The sequence below is a fragment of the Fragaria vesca genome, linkage group LG5 (assembly GCF_000184155.1).
Source record: "Fragaria vesca subsp. vesca linkage group LG5, FraVesHawaii_1.0, whole genome shotgun sequence".
Lineage (NCBI taxonomy): Eukaryota > Viridiplantae > Streptophyta > Magnoliopsida > Rosales > Rosaceae > Fragaria > Fragaria vesca.
This window is the reverse complement of record NC_020495.1, coordinates 6,891,920-6,915,335: the sequence shown is the minus strand read 5'-3', so window position 1 is coordinate 6,915,335 and position 23,416 is coordinate 6,891,920. Positions and strand designations below refer to the sequence as shown.

At 39.8% G+C, this 23,416-nt stretch overlaps 6 protein-coding genes and 1 non-coding gene across 7 annotated transcripts; 3 read left to right on the top strand and 4 right to left on the bottom strand.

Annotated features, from left to right (window-relative positions):
• Positions 1-4,845: 4,845 nt before the first annotated feature.
• LOC101310423 (uncharacterized mitochondrial protein AtMg00810-like) lies at positions 4,846-5,617 on the top strand. Its single transcript, XM_004301023.1, has 2 exons — positions 4,846-5,178; positions 5,282-5,617. Exons 1-2 carry the CDS (start codon positions 4,846-4,848, stop codon positions 5,615-5,617), a joined length of 669 nt encoding a protein of 222 aa, XP_004301071.1.
• A 1,961-nt stretch (positions 5,618-7,578) lies between these two features.
• LOC101291433 (cytochrome P450 94A1-like) lies at positions 7,579-9,346 on the bottom strand. The gene has a single exon (XM_004299184.1). The coding sequence runs from the start codon at positions 9,285-9,287 to the stop codon at positions 7,779-7,781; it is 1,509 nt and encodes a 502-aa protein (XP_004299232.1). The 5' UTR covers positions 9,288-9,346; the 3' UTR covers positions 7,579-7,778.
• A 1,138-nt stretch (positions 9,347-10,484) lies between these two features.
• On the top strand, positions 10,485-12,582 carry LOC101291144 (ATP-dependent Clp protease adapter protein ClpS-like). The gene is made up of 3 exons (XM_004299183.1): positions 10,485-10,676; positions 10,886-11,036; positions 12,020-12,582. The coding sequence occupies exons 1-3, from the start codon at positions 10,613-10,615 to the stop codon at positions 12,279-12,281; spliced, it is 477 nt and encodes a 158-aa protein (XP_004299231.1). The 5' UTR covers positions 10,485-10,612; the 3' UTR covers positions 12,282-12,582.
• A 194-nt stretch (positions 12,583-12,776) lies between these two features.
• Positions 12,777-12,849, bottom strand: TRNAA-CGC. Its single transcript has one exon. It is a non-coding gene; the product is annotated as a tRNA-Ala (tRNA).
• Positions 12,850-13,080: 231 nt separating this feature from the next.
• Positions 13,081-14,466, bottom strand: LOC101310130 (putative pentatricopeptide repeat-containing protein At1g53330-like). Its single transcript, XM_004301022.1, has one exon. It carries the CDS (start codon positions 14,464-14,466, stop codon positions 13,081-13,083), a length of 1,386 nt encoding a protein of 461 aa, XP_004301070.1.
• A 2,884-nt stretch (positions 14,467-17,350) lies between these two features.
• On the top strand, positions 17,351-19,172 carry LOC101290861 (protein ASPARTIC PROTEASE IN GUARD CELL 1-like). The gene has a single exon (XM_004299182.1). The coding sequence runs from the start codon at positions 17,369-17,371 to the stop codon at positions 18,845-18,847; it is 1,479 nt and encodes a 492-aa protein (XP_004299230.1). The 5' UTR covers positions 17,351-17,368; the 3' UTR covers positions 18,848-19,172.
• A 1,298-nt stretch (positions 19,173-20,470) lies between these two features.
• LOC101309840 (tyrosine-sulfated glycopeptide receptor 1-like) lies at positions 20,471-22,789 on the bottom strand. Its single transcript, XM_004301021.1, has one exon. The coding sequence runs from the start codon at positions 22,787-22,789 to the stop codon at positions 20,471-20,473; it is 2,319 nt and encodes a 772-aa protein (XP_004301069.1).
• Between the last annotated feature and the right edge of the window lie 627 nt (positions 22,790-23,416).

The window sequence follows — 23,416 nt, the reverse complement described above, 5'->3', positions numbered from 1 at the left end:
CAAATATCATGCAGCTTAAAACTGATTTACAGACCATTAAGAAGGGAGCTGACACTATTGATAAGTATATGTTTCGTATTAAGCATGCAAGAGATCAATTAGGATCAATGGGAGTCCACATTGTAGATGAAGACATTATTGTTATCACTTTGAATGGCCTTCCTGATGAATATTCTATGATCAAGACAGTAATAAGAACTCGTGATACTCTTATCTCAAAGCAAGGAAAATATCTGCTACTCTTCTACACAGAAAGAATAGTAGAAGTTTTGTGGAGTAGATTCTAATGATTATGAAGTTGAAAAATAATGGACTAATTTCAGTTTACCCCCATCAACTTTAGGTCGATCATAATGTTAGTCTATTTTCTTTCAATTTCATCAAAAATACCCCTTAACTTTTAATTTTCATCAGTCGTGTCCAAACATACATTTTTCATCTAATTCTTCCGTCATGCAATGACTTGTATTAAGAAGAAAACCAAATTTGAAGTCGCTGAGCCCACAGAAAAAAGGCAAAATAGATAAATTACATTCAATCCCACTAAAGTCACTAAGGTTAGGGGTTGTAATGGGTATGGAGATGTCTATCGATATGGGGTGAAATGGTCAAAAAAGTTTTTTTTTTTTCAAAATTTGACTTTCTTCTTGATACCACGTCATCACTTGACGGGGGAATTGGATGGAGAATGGAAGTTTGGACACGGCTGATGAAAATTAGGAGTTGAGGGGTGTTTTTGATGAAATTGAAAGAAGAATGACTAATATGATGATCGACCTAAAGTTGATGAGGGTAAACTGAAATTAATCCAAAAATAATTATGTAGTAGTCTATGTAGTTGAAATGAAGACTATTTGTTGAATGTTGACCTTGGTGTTGTTTAATTGAATAGAGTTTTCTTCAGATTCTTCACAAAGTTTAAGTAATGGCTTCAATTGGCAATCAATCTACTTCTTAAGCTAGTTAGTCTCCTTTTGCTACTCAATCAGAAATTAATTCATTGCTGAGTATGATCACAGTGAAGCTTACTGAATCAACTTTTGTTAAGTGGAGCTATCAGTTTTAGTCTGTCTTGGAGGGAAATGATCTCTTCTGTTACTTCAATGGTACATATCCATGTCCTCCGAGATATGCTCTCATTGAGGATGGTATTGTAACAAATGAAGTTACATCAGCTTACAAGCAGTGGAAAATGTGTGATAAGGCCTTGCTTGGTCTTTTGATGGCTACTCTTGATGATGATACAATGGATGTCATAGTAGGCAACAAATCTGTTCATGATGCATGGAGTGCAATATTGGAACAATTCTTAACAGATTCCAGAGCAAATATCATGCAGCTTAAAACTGATTTACAGACCATTAAGAAGGGAGCTGACACTATTGATAAGTATCTGCTTCGTATTAAGCACTCAAGAGATCAATTGGGATTAATGGAAGTTCACATTGTAGATGAAGACATTATTGTTGTCACTTTGAATGGCCTTCCTGATGAATATTCTATGATCAAGACAGTAATAAGAGCTCGTGATACTCCTATCTCTCTTAAGGATTTTCGAGCTCAACTCATTTCTGCATAAAGAGATATTGAGTCTCATTTCTCTCTTTCACCTCTAGGGTCTATGACTGCAATGTCTACTAGAGGAAACTCTTATAAAGGTGGTACTGGTCATTACACTGACAATGGTAAGATTGTTTGGAATGGAGATAGTAGCAATGGAGGTAACAGTGGCAATGGAGGCAACAATGACTTCAATGGAGGTGGATATAAAAGTTTTGGTACTCATGACAGAAGTGGTGGAGGTTATAATGGTGGTAGTGGAGAAGGGTACGTATAAGAATTTTGGTGGTGGTTCTACTTGTCAGATCTGTAAAAGAAAGGGCATGAGAATGCTTTCAAAATGCAATTTGTACTTTTTGTAACAGAAAAGGACATATTGTTAGCAGGTGTTCAATAATCCTGCTTCCCCTTTCTACAAACCTCAATATGGTACTTCAAGGAATGTTGGTAATTACTATGAATGGTGCTTCACCTGAATGTTAGTTGTGCAGCAAGAGAGGACATACTGCAATCAACTGTCCTCTTAGAAATGGAACCTCTATTGCTAAAAGTAGCAATATTGTGGCTTGTCAAATCTGTGGAATCAAAGGTCATGTTGCTCTAGATTGTGGTCAGAGAAATAACTATGCCTATCAGGGAGCTAATCCTCCTCCAAGTCTTACAGTAATGTCAGCTTAGTCCTCTGGAGGTTCTTAGTGCTCTAACAATGAGATTTGGATAGGTGATACTGGAGCAACACATCACATGACAGCTGATATTCGAAATCTTTCTCTTGCACAGCCTTTTGAATCTCTCAATTCAATCACTATTGGAAATGGTGAAGGTCTGAAAATTAAACATATCGGTTCTTCATACCTGATAAGAACACATTTCAGCTTAACAATGTGCTTCATGTTCCAAGCCTAGCTGTTAACCTGCTATCTTTTACTAAGTTATGCAGGGATAATCATTGTTACATTGTTTTGGATGATCTGAACATATGTGTGCAGGACAAGGTATCAAAGGCTCTTCTATATCAAGGAAAGAGTAATGATGATGGACTTTTCCTGTTCAAAAGTGCAAAGAGAATTTCTGAGAATCCTCAATCTCCTACAACTTATGTTGGTTCAGCAGTGAAGTCTTCTTTGTGGCATCAAAGGCTTGGCCATCCTACAGCTCAAGTTGTCTCAAAAATGTTAGCTGCATCAAATATCAAGAGTGTATCTGATTCTTGTAGCTCTATATGTGTATCTTGGCTCTCAGGAAAAATGCATCGACTTCCTTTTGTAGAATCACAGTCTCAATCCTTAGTTCCATTTCATAAAATTCACTCAGATGTTTGGGGGCCTGCCCCTTGTCTTTCTCTTGAAGGTTATAGGTATTATGTCACCTTCATAGAAGAGTGTACTAGGTTTGTGTGGATTTATCCTCTTATTAATAAATAGGATACATTTTCCACCTTTGTGAAATTCTATCACTTTGTCTACACTCAGTTTCATTTGTCAATTCAGATTCTTCAATCTGATGGAGGGGGTGAGTATACCAGTAAGGCATTTGGTAATTTTTTGGAGCAAAGAGGTATTGTGCATTATATTTCTTGTCCCTATACTCCACAGCAGAATGAGATTGCAGAGAGAAAAAATAGACATATTGTAGAGACATGTATTACTCTGATGATAGCAGCAAAGTTACCAAAGCCTTTTTGGTTTCATGAAGTTGCTCACTCTGCATTTCTTATAAATAGGATGCCTTGTCAGGTTCTTAATATGGAGTCTCCTTATTCAAAGCTGTTTGGTTCAGCTCATGATGTCTCTTAGTTTTGAATTTTCGGTTCAGTATGTTATCCTTTCATTCGTCCATATTCAGCTGATAAACTTGATCCTAGAAGTATCATATGTGTTATTTTGGGATATGCTCTTGGTTTTAAAGGTGTTTTCTGTTACTGCATAGAGAAAAATAAACTCTGAATGCGTCGCCATGTGGTGTTTGATGAATCAATGTTTCCATATCATCTTGTTGGTCAACTTCTGCATTCCTAGTCTTCCTCAAGTACTTCAATAACTAGCTCATATGTTTTTCTTAAATTAATTTCTCAATCCTCTACTGTTTCTCCAGTTAAATCTAATTAGGGGGGTAATAGTGGTACTGTGAATAATTCTACTGTTGATAATGTTGATACTAATCATGTTCAAAACACTACTACTGATGGGGTTGGTTTGAGTTCTGATAATGAAGTTGTTGAAAACTCTGGTCATACTAGTGTTGAAGTAGATCCAATGGGGTTGGTTTGAGTTCTGATAATGAAGTTGTTGAAAACTCTGGTCATACTAGTGTTGAAGTAAATCCAAGTAATGTTAGAAATATTGGTAATACTGTTGATGCAGTAGGGAATGGTGTAGAGAATGGTGCAGGTTACAATCTGTATGTTTTTCCTGAACATATCTTTGTTGAAAATCTTATTGTTTCTAGTAATGGTTTAAATGCAGCAGAATATTCTCTTCCTCATGAATTATCATTTGTTGAAGATGAGACACAGGCTTATAATAATCATTCTATGTTAACTAGAGCTAAGAATGGTATCATCAAGAAGAAAACTTTTGAAGATTATTGTGCATATTCCTATATTGCACATTTGAATGAGATAGATGAGTTAGCTTTTTTCGGTGGTTTTTCTGCTGTTCTTGATATTCATAAACCTGTTGAGCCTAAGTCTTATAAATCTGCTAGTGGAATTGCTGAATGGGAATTAGCAGCTATGTCTGAAGAAATTGATGTTTTAAAGAAGCAAGGAACTTGGGATTTAGTTCCATTTCCTTTTGGAAAGAACATAGTTGGCAATAAATGGGTGTATAAAATAAAGAAAAATCTTGATGGCAGTATTTCCAGGTATAAAGCTCGTCTTGTTGCTCAGGGTTACAATCAAGAGAAAGGAGTAGATTATGATGAAACATTCAGTCCTGTTGTTAGACATAGTACAATGAGATTAATTCTTACTTTGGCTGCTATGCATAGATGGGAACTTAGATAGTTGGATGTAAAAAATGCTTTTCTTCATGGTGATTTAATTGAAGAAGTTTTTATGCATCAACCACAAGGTTTTGTTGACCCAAGATTTCCTAACTATGTTTGTTTGTTAAGAAAATCTCTCTCTATTGTTTAAAACAAACACTAAGAGCTTGGAATGAGAAATTCACATCCTTTTTTCCTTCTCTTGGCTTTCAGTTTTCTCATTCTGATCCTAGTTTGTTCTTTAGACACACAGAGAAAGGAGTTGTGATTCTGTTGTTATATGTTGATGATATAGTGATGACTGGTTCTGATTCAGAAGGTATAACAGCTGTTGTGAAAGAGTTAACTGTTGTTTTTGATATGAAGGATTTGGGATCCTTGTCTTATTTCTTGGGAATAAATATAAAGTATTTGCCATCTGGTATTTTGCTGTCTCAAGAAAAATATGCTCAAGATGTTATTAAGAGAGCAGGAATGGATACATGCACTAGTTGTAACACTCCTTGGCTACCTCACACACAATTGTTGAAGACAGAAAGTACTCCTCTTGTTGATGCTACTCTTTATAGAAGTATTGCACTGCAATATCTTACCTTTACAAGACCAGACATAGCATATGCAGTTAACACAGTATGTCAATTTATGTCTTTCCTACTGATATATATATATATATATATATATATATATATATATATATTATACAGCTGTGAAATGAATTTTGAGATATCTGCAGTACACTTTGAGCAAAGGCTTGTTTTATATGTATGCATCAAATGTCACATATGTTACTACTTATTGTGATGCTGATTGGCTAGTGATATCAATCAAAGAAGATCTACTACTGGTTTTGTGGTTTATGTTGGTTATTGTCCTATTGCTTGCCAATCCAAGAAGCAGGGATCTGTTTCCAGAAGCTGAGTATAGAGCTCTTGCTAATACTGCAGCTGAAATCTCTTGGTTGAGACATCTTTTGTGTGATATGAAGATTGTGATTCCTACTCCTCCTTTGTTGAAGTGTGACAATCTCTCTGCTCTAGCCTTGTGTTCTAATCCTAGCCTTGTGTTCTAATCCAATTTTTCATCCACGAATCAAACATTTGGATAATGACTTTCATTTTGCCAGGGAGAGAGTTCAAAAAGGTGATCTTGTTCTTCAGTATGTGCCAACAGAATCTCAGACAGCAGATATTTTTACAAAAGTTTAACATAACCTTCTTTTTAAAGGTCATACTATCAATCTCAATTTGTTCACTCAAGCTGCGATTGAGGGGGTGTGTTAATTAGGCTTAAATCTAATTTGTTCTTCTGCTAAACCTAATTAGTTCTTAAGCTAATTAGTTTGTTTTCCAGTGGTTTCCAGATGTCAATCTTGTTGGCTTGACTTTAGCAGATATTTTCCTTGCTTTGTGATGTAATAAGTAGAAGACTATATATAGCTAGTTATGATTGTAATATTGCTTATGCTTTCATAATCGAAGAACATTGAAAATTGCTCCACAAGTTCTCTTCTTTTCTCTCTGAAATTTCTTCATTTTGTGCTAAGATTTGTTAGGGTTATGATCATGTCTACCATGTTAGCAATTAATTGGACTTAATTATACGTAGTAAAGTATTATGAATTTATTATACTTACAGATAGACAGTGGTATGACGACATAAGCATGAGGAGGAAGTTGAGGTTTTTGTGTTGGTCTTCATGACGTTAAAGGTCATGTTATTGGTGCTTTTTGCTTCGAACATTAGCATTCTTAGTTTTATATCGACAAAAATTATTGCAGTTATAACGTTAACTGAACTTGGGTGCGTGAATGAAAACTTATTTGCTCCCGGAGTTTGAATGAGACCTTCTTTGATTCATATACATATGTCGACGGGGAACATACATTTTCTGTTTTGTTCAGCTCATGCATGGATCATATCTTAAGAGTGTTAGCCTAAAAATATCCGTACCGGAAAGAAGAAACCAAAGGCAGACAAAATGGACATCAATGTAAGAAGAGTTCCATGCTGCCCCAATTCTAGCTCCCCCTCGGCTCCGGTTGTAAAGCACATGAATTTTGCCAATCATAGTTTTCTTGATTCTTCTATATGCATATGCGGTCTCCGCCTTTCTAGAATGAAATAAGATATGGAAATGGTCCGGTGAAACGAGATTCTGCTTTAGGTAAACTCCATATATAGAAGCGAAGTAAATCTCGAGGGCGAGTAGCAAAACATTCTAATTCTAGCTCTGACAAAAAGAATTAGGAACTCGTAGTACGAAGGAAAAAGCAATTCCAAACGTTCTATTTGTGGAGCAATTTATCCATTATTGATCTCACAATCTCAGGGGACACTTTTTCTTATTGATGAACGAAATTTTTACGTGGTTGTTGATGCCACATCAGATTGAATATTGAATGATCAATACCATCACCTTCACCTACGAGTCATCTCCTATTCAGCAGAGAAACATGCAAAGATGGACTCAGACACTATCTTCTATTGGCCGTAGCTACACTAACTAACTGAAACCGTTATGGTGATGAGTTTAAATCTTACTAATATTTTAAAGATGTGGTGGGTTAAGGGTTTTTATTTTTGTTTTTTTTTATTTTGAATTTTTATTATTATTAAATAACTCACACACATCCTACATATGTTAATGAGATTTAAACTCATGACCTCAAAGTTATTAGTTAACAAAAACTTATAATACGGTTAAAGGTTTATAATATGCATGGTTAACAAAAACTTATCATCAACTAATGAAGAATGTTCAATGTTGTATATGAATGTATGAACTCATATATTCATCCACATTTTTAGCAGTTAACTATCAAACTGGTAAGATAGATACAATGAGAACTAACTTTTAAGCTACAATAAGAACCAAACCCTATTATTTGTACATTGGTGCATGACATGAAAATATTAACCTTTTAAAGAAAGCAGTATGTACATATATATGATTGACAATTTATTATTCTCATGAACTAGAGGAGTTAGAATCGTTCACGTACTGGGTCGGCACATGCAGTATTACACTCGGCTCAGAAGATTAATTAGATTGATTGCATTCAAATAAAAGAGAGACATAAACTACATAGGGTCTAAATAGTAAGAGTAGATCGAAAACACCCTTCACAAAGTCTTTTCGATCAGAAACAAACAAATAAACTGTTATTTTTCAATGGTCGATCGATCCTTATGCATCTCTTCTAACACATACAAACGAAAACAACAACACGTCAAACGCATCTCTTTCTCACACTCACGGCTAGTCCACCTTTGATTCGAAGCGTCATGGACAGCAAATGCGCCGGACAGGTGCCCTTGTCTTCTACGTCGACCTCAAACCTCTCGATCACAGAGGCTGCAATAGACTTCATCTGAATAAATGCCAAGTCTTTTCCGAGACACATTCTAGGCCCGGCGTGAAACACCGGATACTTAAACGCACTCTCCTGCTGACACGTACCGTCCTCGCCGATCCACCTCTCCGGCACATACTCATTGCAGTCCTTCCCCCAAATCGTCTCCATCCTCCCCATCGCGTAAGCATGGTACGTCACAAACCACCCTTTCTTCAACACTGTCCCGTCCGGCATGACGTCATCGTTCAGGCAGGCCTTCGTGTCCACCGGTACAGGAGGGTAGAGTCTCATGGCCTCCATGATCGCCGCTTGTAAATAGTGCATGTCTCTGAGCTCTTCAAAGCCGTAAGTATCGCCGATGCTTTTGCCGTTTTGGGCTCGGATCGTTTCGAGCTCGTTCAGAATGTTGTGCTGGACGTTTGGTCTAGATGATAGGATCCAGAAGAACCAAGATAAAGCAGACGACGTCGTGTCCCGACCGGCGAGGATCATGCTTATGATGATGTCACGGAGAAACTCCGGCGAGTTATTGTTGTCGTTTCCGATGAACCGGGATAACAAATCTTCATGTTGTTCGTGGCTATTGTTCTCCATTCTAGACCTTATTATGTCATCTGCGAAGTTATGAACGGTTGCGATTGAATCCTTCAGCTTTCTCTCTGATCCGATGTTGAAAAACTTTTTGAAGAGAAGAATAAATTGAAAGGCGTAGAGGAACCTTCCGGAGCAAAGCGTGGCAGCGTCATCAAACGCCTGCATAAACTCGGCAGCGGATTTCCCATCGCCGCCGAGACAAGCAGGGTCGACGTTGAATGCCATCTTGCAAATATTGTCGAAGGCAAACCGCTCCAAGACGTCTTGGAGGTCCAAACGACATCCCGTTTCGGAGGCTCGCGCCAAAAGTGGAACTAACCTGGTCTGAATCTCGAAGCTGACGTTATCCATGACGAAGTTCCTGAGTGATTTGGCGCTGAAGGCGTAACTGGCCGTCTTTCTCTGGAGCTTCCAGAGCTCGCCGTCGGCGTTGAAGATTCCACCGCCGAGGAAGTCTTGGAGGAAAAAGATGAACCTGTCGCCTTTCGGGTAGTTCTCGAAGTTGGTCTTGAGCATGTGCTCTACGTTGGAAGGGTTGGCCGTGATGATGCCGTGAATCTTTCCCGGGCGGAAGTAGACGACGGTGTTGGTGGGATAGTTGCGGAGGATTTCGGTGGTCCAGTCGAGGAAGCGGTGCCGGTTCTTGAGAAATTCCGGTAGGGCTCCGAGAATCGGGTAAACTTTGAAGCGGGCGGGTGTGGATTTCTTTGGTCGAGTAGTGTAAAAATGAAGGTAGACATAGATGGAGAAGAAAACTAAGAGACATTGCAGAGAGAACATCAGATCCATAGCTAAGTTTAACAGTATGTAGCAAATTATTACGAGTGTGACTGTATGATCATAGCCATGAGCCCATGACAAATTTAGTTTAGGGATATTTGAGATTTAAGATTTGGAAGGACGAAAGAGATAGATATTTTTCTTTTTGATTGGCTCTTTTCATTCTGCACGGTTATCTTATCTTTATTTGTTTGTCGTCTTCTAATAATGTTGTTTATTCTCATTACGTAGACTAGCATGGAATTTACGCATTGGTGACTGTAACTCAAACTATTACAGTTTATTCTCATCAGTTCCATTGGTGACTGTAACTCAAACTATTACAGTTTCTCATCCATTCATGCATTGTTCTTTTTGCTCATCAAGTGTGGACGTACTCTTGTGATCCGGTCACATTGGCAGGGTTGTATTGTTGATAGGCTTCGGCATATTTTTAGAATGTATTCTCCTGATGATATCTCTTTTATTCTTATGCTTTTATGATCCATTTGGCATATATTCTCGTAACCATCTAATATTCTGGTATGTTACTCCTCAACCTAATCGCACTTACGCGACCAAACGTTTGTCATCGGGTACCAGCCTCTTACCAACAAGTTGAAAATGCATACACCCAAGATCGGTCCAGCTCCTCGTATCTATTGGGGACATCTTGATGGATCAGTCAAAATAGTGTAACTACATTGGGCTTCACCATTAGGGGTTCCAATGGTAACCCTGTTTATATCTACTAGTATGGCTATTGGCGCAACCACTGTTTTTATTGTAGAGGCGAGTGCTCATCGTGAAAGCCTTCATTCTTTCATGCTTAACAACTTCAGATGTTGTTGAGGGCGAATCAAAGCTGCTTATTGATTGCATCCATTGTCAGATATCTATTCTTAGAAGGATTAAAGTGTCTGTACATGACATCTTTAAGCTTGATGCTTAGTTTGACTCCATTGTGTTTCGTCACATATATCGTGAAGCTAATTTTGTCGTAGACCATCTTGCTTAGTTTGCACATTCTCATCATGAATTCTGTCTGGTTCTAGTGTGTCTTCTTGTTCCAGTTGAATCAGCTTGAAATATTTGTTCTAGCTTTATAGGCAGTTTTGTTTTTCAGTTCCTATATTCGTTGTTAACCCTACGAAAAAAGACTGATTAGGGCCACAAGCCCAAAATCGGATATTTGCCACAACAAGATTCTCCTACGACGTGTCGTTGAACAGCACCAATAGCAAAATGAAAGGCGCTGGTCCCGAACCACCACACCTGTATATGCCACACAAATCCCTTCCAGCTATTCTGGCTCACAAGCTCCGAGTCTCAGAGACACAGAGAGTCATAGGCTCATGGCTGCCCTCTGCGGTCGAGTCCCTCTTTCACCTACCCAAGTTTTCAATCTCTCTAAATCAGGTACTTTTCCCTTTCGGGGTTCTTCAATTCAAAACTTGATTATTCGAATCCATTGACCAAACTCTGTTATCTGCTAAATATTTGGCATGAAATGATGATTATGTTGATGATCGGAATTGTTGTAAGCATGATTCATAAATTTGGGGCAAGTTGAGCAATTAAGGGCATGGTAGATTTGTTGAAATGTGTTATGGTTATGATTTATGTAGGAGGAGATAAACCCTATTTTCATAAACAATGCCCGAATCGGAGCACCGTGATGACTGCAACAACCACTGTGCTTGGAAAAGGAGGTGGGTTGTTGGAGAAGCCGACCATAGAGAAGACCACACCTGGTCGTGATTCTGAGTTTGACTTGAGGTATGTACAAAACAGTTGTCTGTATAATTATTCATGATGGTTTTGGATTCATACAATTCTGTTTCTGTTGCATGAATGTTGTGTAACTTTCGCTGTATGCGCAACAACCTTGATTGTCTCAGATAGAGATATTTGAAGGGATTCTTATGCTAATCTGTGTTTTTTATAGAAGTTGGTAAAAGTGCAACCTCAAATTAGACATGTTATAGGTGAAAGAACTTGTTCATAATCTGAGTTTATAATAAACCCAAACTCTTATTAAGAACGCTGTAGTTATTACTCAGACCTAAGTGAATGTAACAAGTAATCCATCAGACTGTAATAGCAGAAGAGCTTGTCATGTTCATAATTGCCTGAACTCGAGAAGCTACGAGTAATACTATATGAATATATGATGCTCTAGTGGTTTAGACTTTACAAGTTATAAACGGATGGTTGAAAGTCTGAGTCCAAAGTTTGGCTAGTTTTCTATATTTCCCAGTTGCTAACCCTTGACTTAATTTTTCGTTGAAGAGCATCTTTAACCTGAATAAAGACTGTCAAAGTACCCTATATTTGGACTCCTCATGGACATTTAGCTAACTTTTTAAATGTTAGAAATAAATAAGCTCAAGGGGAGTTGAGCAATTCTCAAGAGACTCTCAAGTCTTAATGTTTACTTGAGGGATTCAAGTACTACTTTAATACTGCTCAAGTGGTTATATTTTTGAAGATGGTTAAACTAGTGCTTTAAGGATCCGAAATCTGGTTATTTTAGTTCTCCTGTAGATTAGTGGATGGCATGTAAACCTCATTTTATAAGCAATTTTTGCAGGTCTTTTGGAAGAGCTGTTTCAGTAAGCCTTAATGTTAGAATGTATATGTATTCCGCACACACACACACATATCTAGAGTTCTGTACACACACTAACAGTAAGAGATTACTTTTAGTTATTCTGATTATAGTAGAAAGTTTTGAATAACCAATTACCCTTGGTTTGCAGGAAATCAAAGAAAATGTCTCCTCCTTATCGAGTGATGCTGCATAATGATAACTTTAACAAGCGGGAGTATGTTGTCCAAGTTCTGATGAAGGTTATCCCTGGAATGACAGTTGACATTGCAGTCAACGTGATGCAGGAGGCACATCACAACGGCCTGGCAGTGGTGATTGTGTGTGCTCAAGTAGATGCAGAAGACCACTGCATGCAGCTCAGAGGCAATGGTCTTTTAAGTTCGGTTGAGCCTGCAGGTGATGGATGCTAATCATTGTTGACTAGTACCATCATCATCACAAACCCAAATAAATAAAAGTAAATTATAAAAGGAATTGCAATGTCTTAGCTTAGTCATATCTTTGGTTATATATCGGTTTCAATAGTGCGAATGTGCATGTATGTAGTACACTAGTATGTACATAAACTTGCTCCCATTAACATGAACTGCTTTCAGGGCATGTTGAGTAATGTTTTCATCTTCTGTTGGTTTTATTTTCTTTAAATAGATCAGAAGGAGAAAAGGAATGTGAGATGGGAAAAAGAACATATATATACAATGGTTTTGATATTTGATTCTAGCCACTCTAACTCTTTCATTTCTCAAATTCCTTGTTAATATTCAAACTTGCTGCATCTGATAACAAATAATAGCAATGTAATTAGACTCCAAAAGAAAGAAAAAAAAAGAACTGGAAGAACAGAGAAAATGAAATTGACACCAAAAAAAAAAAAAAAAAAGAACAGAGAAATTGCTAGTGCTCAATGGAGACGCGGGGAATCGAACCCCGTGCCTCTCGCATGCGAAGCGAGCGCTCTACCATATGAGCTACGTCCCCATGTTTGTTCTGTTTCTACGCTCAAGCTTTATAACCGGTGGTTTCTCTTAAAGTTTCAGAGGTCTATCTATTTATGCAAAGAATGGCTAGTGAAAGGAGCCATTTTCTACGAAAACAGGTTCCCAATTGACGATAATCACATGAAAATTGAAGTTGTAAGTCGTCCGCATTAGAGTTACATAAAAACCATTGCATTACAAACCTAATTAGTAGTACGAGTACATCCCCAGTTTACTGAATAGTCAAAGTATCAATGAGCTCAAAGACATCTGACGGCTTCTCCTTACGTAGCGTAGAAATGATCACCCTCCAGGTATCTTCATCAAGAACATTTGCCTTTTCCAGGCTACTCAAAACTATCCCTAACAACTCCATATTACCTTCCTCACACAAACCCTCAACAAGTTTATGCGTTCGTGCATAATGGGGCGCGTAAGCCTTATAAATCATCTCATCCAGGATAAATGCTGCTTCCTTAAACTGTCCACAATCACAAAGTCCACTAAATAGCATTCTATATGAGAGCATATCCGGATGGCACCCGCGCCTTGGTAAATCTTGAAAGAACAGATTCGCTTCACTCCATTTCCCTTCTTTGCACAATGCAACAATAATCACATTGTAGGTAATAGCATTTGGCCTACACCCTTCCTTCACCATCTCATCCAAAACTCCATATGCTGCTTCAAAATCCTTCTCCTTACAATACCCATGAATCATTGCATTGTAAGTCACAGTGTTTGGCTTGCACCCATACTCACTCATTTCCTTCAATAGCCCCGAAACCTCTCCTCTCCTACCGGCCTTGAATAGCACACTGATCAATGTAGAATAAACCGCTGCATCGAACCGAATGTTCTTCCTCACCATCTCATCCTTCAGCTCAAAAGCCAATGTCATTTCACCAATTCCACAAAGTCCTTTCATCAAAGAGGCATACACGAATGCATTAGCCATAACCCCATGAACGCGCTCACATTCCTCTTTCAATTCCAAAGCTTCTTTCACCCTATCAACCGAGCAAAGCTTGTAAATCAAAGTCACCAATGTCACATCAGTCGGTTCAACACCCTTGCTGCGCATTTCATCAAACACATTCCGTGCATCATCCAATTCCTCACCCTCACAAGCCTTGATCAGTATATTGTAAGTGCACGCATCCGGGGTCCCATAATCCTCAATCCCCTCCAAAACCTCCCTCATCTTCTCAATTTTCCCACATTTGAAAAGCGCATCCAGCAAGGAATTGAATGATTTGATAGTCCGCTGGCAACCGAAAGAAGGCATTTCATCAAACAGGTGGAGTGCACGATCAGGGAGACGAGCCCTGCCGTAGTAGGACATGACATTGCAGAAGATGATTTCGGGCGGAGACAAATGGGTCTGTTGCTTCATTTGCCCGAGAATTTGCTCCATTTGGTCGAACATTTTGGCGCGGCCGAGCTTGGAGATGATGATGTCGTAAGAAATGAGAGAGTAGCGAAAGGGCTTTTGGGGTTGGGGGTTTGAATCAGGGTTGGGGTTTTGGAAGAGCTGGAGGGCGAGAGCTGGGTCCTTTTGGTTGCGTAGAAGAGAGGAAAGCCTGAAGGGAGAGATGGATTTTGAAGCTTTCATCATTTTGTGCGAGTTCTTGTCTCAGCTGGTGATGACCTATTGGTTATAGAGCTTATATAATCATAGGTGTTCTGCCCGCCAAAATAACGGTAACGCTTTTGATCCAGCTAAAAAAAATTTGGGGTTCGAAGCACTGTACTCCAACTATACCCGAATAAGGTGACTGTAAGGTGCTTATAGATTGTCTCAATGGTCGATCTGCTACTTCATGGTGTCTCAGATCACTACTGTGCGATATTCAGTAGTTGACATCTCATTTTAATTCCTGCTATTTTAATCAGGTCCATCGCGAGGCTAATTTTGTTGCAAACAAAGTGGTATCCTTGGGGCTTACTGTTGTTTCTCCACTAGTTTGGTTTTTTTGTTTACCCCTAGCTGTGTACCCAACGTTCTATTTAGATCAGCTGGGAAGGGGTGTTACTCGTAGTGTGTTATTGTTTTTATGTCATCGAAAACAAACTATACCCGAATAAAATCACTCATCACTAGCATATCATATAGCCATATGATTCAAATTGTAAGTTGCGTTTTCTTGATACAAATACGTATCTCGTAAAATGAGTTATCCACCATAAAATCTTAATAATATATGAAGGTGAGATTCTAAATGCCATAAATTTTTCTATTTCAAATACAAAAAATTTCATTGGACTGCGTTTGAAATCGCTCGAGATAGTATATCACAATAGGGCTAGGACAAAACATACAATAATATGTACTACAACAACCGGTTGTTCTTGTATAGGACTTGCTCTCGAACATTTATCCCAAAGCTAGCACATGCTGAAGCTTTAACGTCCTCAAGATAATTATCAACAATAGGATAGGACAATAATCCTGAAAATTGTAGCCACCAAACAAGATTATTCTCTAATTTTTAGTTTATATTAAGGATCCTTAAGTTGAGGACTTTTCAGCTTATCCCACTTTTTGATCTTATATCCACATCTTGACCGTTCAGTTTATAGGTATTTATGAGTAGATTATTTTTCTAAATTTTCAGCTATATTGAAAATTGTTAAGGCATTCATAAGTGTGATTTATCAATTATGAACTTGAACGGTTCATATTTGACAGATTTGGTTCGTCTATTAATTTGATCTAGTTTGTTATCTTAACGAATACCAATTTGGCTGAAGATTTGTATAAATGATCTACTTATATAAACCTAAAAACTGAACGGATGAGATGTTAAAATGTGATCGAAAATTGGGTCTTTTAAATCATAAACCGAAAAGTCATCACCAAGTCCTCAACTTAAGAGTCTTCACTAGAAGAACTTCCCTATTGAATGTCCTCGTGAATGTATAGTTAATTGCTTTCTATCTAGCTGGTGTGAGTTTTTCTTAGTTTTTTTATATATAATTTTTAATTAAATAACTCACACATCCTACATATATCAATATCAATGAAGTTTAAACTTATGACCTCGAGTTTTTTCTTAAGTTATACAGCTAATTCAAGATTGGATTTCCTTCGCTTCCATTTCTTTAGGGAAGTCCTTTTCATTTCTGGTTGATAACCGTTAAGATGGGAAAAGGAAAACTCCATGTTATATAGATCTCATGCCATTGTTCGAATCAAAGTGGAAAAGAGATGGTTCTTTTTTTTTTTTGGTAGAAAAAAAGAGATGGTCTTTGGATGGATTACTTAATGAAAATACGTGGTTGTCTTCCACTACTACATAATCTGGGTAGGTAGTTTTATATGATATCTACCACCAACCACTTGCATTATGATTCTGCTGTGTCTATAAAAAGGCCTTCACAGTTGCACATTTAATCATCGAGTACGACAATTTGATTTCTATTTCATAGATAGTCTAAAATCTAAATTGCTGATTTCTTTTTTTCTTTTTTATCAAAAACCGACAATTTTATACCACAGAAAGAAAAACAAAATGAGAAAAAGAACAACAACAATGAGTCTCAATGACACCCAAAATATCAGGCGATCAAATAAGGTTACAGTTCTCTCACTTCTCTCTTCTTCCTTAACGGAGAAGTTCTTGCCACACAAAATTGAAAACACTCAATTCAACTGATTCATGCTTTTCCATGAAGTGACAGTTTGAAGTGTTATGCGAAAGCAGTAAACAGTTTCACATGCATAGATTCAATAATGCTCATACTTCTCTCATTTTAGCCACTCAGTGAAGAACAAATATAGAGTTTTATACCAAAAGTCTCGACATTAGTGTGTGATACTGTTTTTAATAACCTAAGAATGACTATTCAGGCTTCTGATGTAAGATTTTAAATGATTTTAATATAAGCCACACTCTTCTAATATGAAAGACACCCAATCCTCCATGAACCCAATCCTCTATCAATCTATCATTAGTTCATTACAAGGCTTTACAAATAATCGGGTTGAAATTTTACCCTCATACGTACTTCTTGATAAGAATAACATACCTTTATACATGAGCAAGATCCCAGAACCCTAAAGCTCTATATGCCCGTACCACTTGTACGGATTAAACAAAGAAGCAGAAAGTGACTGCTCAAGAACCCTTTTGATCCCACTTCACGAAATTCTTACCTTTACTTACCTTTCCACCCTGGTCAAAAACCTTTACCTAACCCAGAAAATTAGAAAAGCGTTACCTCATAATAATCTATACATGCATCTTCGTCTGCTTCCTGCTTACACGAAATAAGAAACCCTCTGTGATCTATAATCCTCAAGTCCACTGCACCCAAATCAAGTAAAACCATGACGAATTCATCAACGTACATCCAAAAACCACCAACCAGCTTAGCTTTTCCATTAAAACCTCCCCCACCTCTGGACCCACTTCCCACTTCATCTTCTTCCTCCCTTCATAAAGCCCCAACCCTCACTCCCTCTCCCCACTTCAAACTCTCCTCTCTGATAGCTAGCTGCTAGATCTCAATCTCCCATGGCTCCCTTTTCATTACCCTTCTTCCTCTTCACCTTCACCGCTCTTTTCAGTTTCACTCTCTCTCGCACCACCCTAGTCTCACACTCCACCGCTACTCTCGACGTCGCCGCTTCTCTCTCCCAGGCACATGACGTCATCTCCTTCGACCCGCAGACCATCAAGCCCTTGGACCAGGCCCAAGAAGAAGCCCAGCTCCTCAACTCATCCGCGGCTTCTTCGCCGCTCATCACTCTCCCGCTCCACCCCCGTGAATCTCTCTACACCTCCAACCACAAGGACTACAAGTCGTTGGTCCTCACTCGACTCGGCCGCGACTCGGCCCGAGTCAACTCGCTCAACACGAAGCTCCAGCTGGCTTTGCAGGGAGTGAACCGGGCGGATCTGGAGCCCATGCAGACGGAGATCCGACCCGAGGGCTTGTCCACTCCCGTAAGTTCCGGGATCAGCTTGGGAAGCGGCGAGTACTTCACACGCGTCGGCGTCGGCAGCCCGGCGAAGCAGTTCTACATGGTGTTGGATACTGGCAGTGACGTCAACTGGCTCCAATGCCAGCCTTGCTCCGACTGTTACCAACAGTCCGACCCGATTTTCAACCCGACCGGATCCTCCACCTTCCGCCAGCTCACTTGTGACGCGCCGCAATGCCCGGCTTTACGAGTCTCCGCCTGCCGCAACAACAAGTGTTTATACCAGGTCGCCTACGGCGACGGCTCCTACACCGTCGGCGACTTCGTCACCGAAACGGTGTCGTTCGGAAACTCCGGCGCGATCAAGGACATCGCGTTGGGATGTGGCCACGATAATGAGGGCTTGTTCGTCGGGGCCGCCGGGCTTCTCGGACTCGGCGGCGGTAGGCTCTCGCTTCCTTCGCAAGTTAAGGCTTCGACGATTTCGTACTGCCTCGTCGACCGCGACTCCAGCTCGTCGTCCACGCTCGAGTTCAACTCCGCCGCGCCCGGCGACTCCGTCATTGCGCCGCTGCTGAAAAGCCGGAAAGTCGACACGTTTTACTACGTCGGGCTCACCGGCCTCAGCGTCGGCGGCCGCCCGGTGTCGATTCCGCCCTCCCTTTTCCAGATGGACGAGTCCGGCAACGGCGGGATCATCGTCGACTCCGGCACCGCCATCACTCGGCTTCAGACGGCGGCGTACGACGCGCTACGCGACCAGTTCAAGAGGCTCACTCCCGACTTGCCCGCCGCGGGTAACTTCGCGCTGTTCGACACGTGTTACGATCTCTCGGGAAGAACGAGCGTGCGGGTCCCAACGGTGTCGTTTTTGTTTGCTGGTGGGAAAAGCTTGGCACTCCCCGCCAAGAACTACTTGATTCCGGTGGACAACTCCGGCACTTTCTGCTTCGCCTTCGCTCCGACGTCGTCGTCTCTGTCCATCATCGGAAACGTCCAGCAGCAAGGGACACGTGTCAGCTACGACTTGGCAAACAACCGAGTCGGGTTCTCTCCAAATAAGTGTTAAGTTAATCTCTGTTGTAGTTAAAAGTAAAAACATAAATGAGAGTAGGATTGGAGTTTGGTTTAGGTCAAATCTTATCAGGGTTTGGTTTCGTAATATGTACCTATTTATTCCTCATAAATCTAAATGAAGAAGGTGCATGCTACAAACGTACAAAGTGTTAACTTGTGTATCAAGGTGCATCCTACATACTTACCCTATGCTTTTGGTGGAATTTTAATGTCAGTATTGATGTTAATGTATGATTGTTGTACGTTGATGTATAATGTAGGTGAGTGGTTATGATTTACGAGCTTATATAAAGCAGTCGGATCACTAAATTTGTTTTAATAATGCATCAAATCTCGCACTGTATATAAATTTATATGTTCAGATAGTTTTAAAATAGATTTGTTACGTGACACGACCGTTTCACTTAAAACTCCGTCTGTTCTTAGTTGATCGCAAACTTGTTCGAAATAGATATATGTTACGTGATACGGCCGCTCCACATTGTGGTTCTACATGATTCTGGTTGGTGATAAATGTATTCGTAACCGTAGCGTCTTATTATTGTGATCACGTATAGCGTACAGAGCGGTCCAAAATTGATGGCGGGATGAGGCTAATAGGTAAACGAAAATAGGGCAATACGTTACAAAAAGGGGTGCATGTATGACTCGTGTCGTAGTATTTGTTTGCATGTGAGAGTTTTCAAACTTTTGGGCGAGTAAATTACGAAGTAGGCGCGCAGAAGCCTTTCATTTTCGCGCGGTTCGATCCCGGGTGGGGCAGTGATCACATGGAGAGTAGGGCCCACGCTGGGAGTGGACGACAACGTTAGTATGAGCACGCACTCTGTGGTTGGACCCTTTTGGTTTACTAAAGTTAGGCTTGTGGGCCCAGGCCCGTGATCGTCGGTGCATTTCTATTCGCCTTATTGGGCCCTTTCGCTTTCAATACACTCACCAGTATCTACTTCCCAGCCCAGCTTTCATTTTGCTTTGATGTTCACACAGCTTTCAGCTTTCACTAATTAATATCTTAAACCTTTTGATAGTATGTTTTCAGTTTTGTGACCTGGGGAAGTTCCATTATGTTTCCCAGCATGTGATCATAGATATAGACATTTTATCTATCGAAAAAAAATTTAGGGTTACGGATTTAGTTAACTTATAGATCTCACATCATCGTTTCCGGTACATCATATAAATGTATCAAAATTTGGTTTTTTGTACTAAAACATCAGTACAACAACATTATATGAATAAGAGTCTCTCTGTTGTCAATGTCTTGATTTTGGTGGTGGTGGTGGAGTGGATGTTCTCTACTCTATCACCGCAGTTTGGAAGCACATCAAGATATATAGCAGTGAAACATTTGAATGCCACACAATTTAGGTCGACATAAACTAGCTACCTTCTGCACTTATGAGAGGGTCCCAAACTCGATGCAGAAATGTTTTAGGACCCCTCGACCTTTATTCATCCAACTATATGTTCCTCATTTTAGGTGTATAATAATTTGAATATAAACTCATCCAACTATAAACCTAAACTGTAGAGTTTCACGATGAATATATTTACCATTCAAAATATCTGACAATTGAAAAAACAACCACAGTAGGGAAATTACAAATTTTAGAGTCTAGCTGGAATTGATCCTTCTCTTCATCTTGTTGACACGCACAGCGATCATTACGTAGAACATAGTTTGTACCTTTTCTATGAATCGGAAGTATGCATATCTCCATCTCTTGTTGAAAATCAATGAACCACAGACTCCCCAGAATCCTATTATGAAGCCAATCCCTACATGAACATAAGGCCATGCAGTTTGATGCTCCTCCTCCTCCTCCTCTTCCTCGTCCACGTCTAGGTCATCAATTCCCTTGACTGCTTGGCACTCATTTGGAAGTGGAAGACCACAAAGTTTCGGGTTCCCTTCAAACACAGAGACATCAAAGCCTTGGATTTGAGTGCCTTTTGGTATTTGCCCTTCCAGGTTGTTGTAGGAGACATTGAGATCTGAAAGAAAACTGAGACTATTCAATGATGATGGGATTTGTCCAGACAAATGATTCTCATTGAGTAGCAAAACACTCAAGTCTTTGAGGTTAGATATTTCGGGGGGAATGTTGCCGGAGAAGTTGTTGTGGTTAAGCTCCAAGGTTTGGAGACGATCCAAATGGCCGATTTCAATAGGTATAGTCCCGCTGAAGCTGTTATGCCCTAAGAATATCGCTCGTGGAAAGAAGGACAAGGAATTGAATTGCTGACCTATTCCACCAATACGTCCTGTACCCCTTTTTGTCACAATTTGGGTATCTGAGTATTCATTCGAAGTCGAAAATCTCATTACAGGCAGTTCAAGACAAGCATCGTCATGATCTTCACTCCCATTGGATTTAGATACCAATGTAGGTAGTCTCAGAAGTTGCTTTGGAATTTCACCTACAATTCTGTTTGAACCGAAATTCAGATAAAACAGCCTTGGGAGATTCCCGAGTTCACTAGGCATAGGCCCTGTGAGTTTGTTACTTAATAAAGTTAAGACTTCAAGATTCTTGAGCTTCGTTAACCATGCAGGGATCTCACCGGCGATGTTACAACCACCCAAGTTCAAAAATCTAAGACTTTCAAACCCATCAAAATCAGCTATGCCGAAATCAGCTGGACTTTCCTCGTCTGCTTCATAACTGAATCCAAAGGATAAAAATTCAAGACTTTTGGAATGCCTCAATATGTTCATTGCCTTGGTGATATTGCTCATTCTATTGTAAGCAAGTGAGAGAAAAGACAGAGATTTCAATAATAAAATCTCAGGTTGTATTTGTCCCTCTATATCGTTTAAACTAAGACGAATTGCTTTGAGGGACTTGCATGAATAAAGACTCATTGGCAAAATACCATTGAAGTTATTGGAAAGGAGGTCAAGTCTAGTAAGCTGACTAAGTTTAGAAAAATTAAGCATTGAGATATCTCCTTGGAACTGATTGCCTAATAGATTCAGTTCTTTAAGATTTGTGCAATTCATCAAAGATTGGGGTAGAGAACCTTCAAAATTGTTCCAATGAAGGAGCAAGTGTTTCATCTCGGAGAGATTACCAAAATTGAAAGGAAGCACACCTCTCAATTGGTTGACTTGGAGGTCAAGAATTTCAAGGTTGGCTAGATTCACAATTCTATCCCCAATGACTCCATCAAGTGAATTGAAAGGCATTGCTAGTTCTTCAAGTTTGGCAGCGTTGTAGATATCTTCTGGAAGAACCCCCGAGAGGTTATTGTGTCCGGCACGAAAAGCTTTCAGTTTAGAACACTCTCCTAGTCCACTGGACAAACTGCCATTGAAATCATTAAAGGAAAAATCCAATGCACTAATCAATGGAGAAGAGTGATGAAGACAAAGCGAGGACGGGATAGATCCTGAGAATATATTATTGCTGACCCGAAAACTTGTCAAATTCTTAGCTTGCCGGAAGAATGTCGATGGAATTGAACCACTGAACCGATTGTTGGACAAATCCAGGATTTGGATACTGGATGGTAGAGAAAGTGGGAGCTCCCCAGAAAGAAGGTTAGAGCTCAAATCAAGGGCCTCAAGATGACTCAATGACAAGAAGGAAGCAACAGTTTGATCTAGGGAATTGTGGGAGAGATTCAAGTGGGTGAGATGTGTGAGATTTCCAAGTGCTAGTTTTGATGAAGGAAAACTAGTACCTTGTTTGAATGTGAGCCCTTTGGAGGGCAGTGAGAGATGAGTGACCCAACCAGCCTCATCGCAGTTGATGCCTTGCCAGCGGCAACAGTCATCGGAAGTCCATTTTAAGAAAGTGGGAGAAGAAAGAGCGAGGGCGAAGGACAAGAGAGAAGCTCGTTCAGTCTGGTTGCATGCATGGATGATAGTAGTAGTAGTACCCAGTATGTAACAGAATCGGATAACAAAAGGGAGGAAACAATGAGCCATATCGATTCACTGGACTGTATTGGATACATGCATGTCTTCGTGAATGTTTATAAATTAGAATTGTTCTTCAGAGTAGGTGCCTGTATATTTATTGCTGATCTTAAATTATATTGTTTACATGCTTATTTTTTTCCTTGTATTAGTGTTGTCAGAAGTCCGCCGCCGCCATGTCAGAAGTCCGGCTGCCGCCATGGTCAAACAATCACCGCTGGCACAGCATTACCAATTAATCATCCACCTGATATGGGACCTCGCTCTCCAGCCATCTCCACACCAGAACCAAACAGCAATCAGATCCAAACTGGACGGCATTGGAGATCCAAACGGTAGTGAGAACCCTCCCAGTTGTAGTTGAAATAAAATAGCACCGAGGCAGAGTGCGTCTTGTCAATGCCTATGTTGTAGTAAAGTCGGCACTGCAAGTAGTTTCACCTTCAAACCCCGGGAATGCAACAATGTTGCTCATGGTGTAGCTAAATTCCACTAGTATGAAAATGAAAATATGTTATGTATTGAGCATCGGCCGGAATGACTTATGAAATTGGTGAAAATCGATTCCAATAGTGGTAACACTTCCTCTAAATTTATGAATGGTTACTTCTGTTGATAGAAAAACAATGTAGCAAT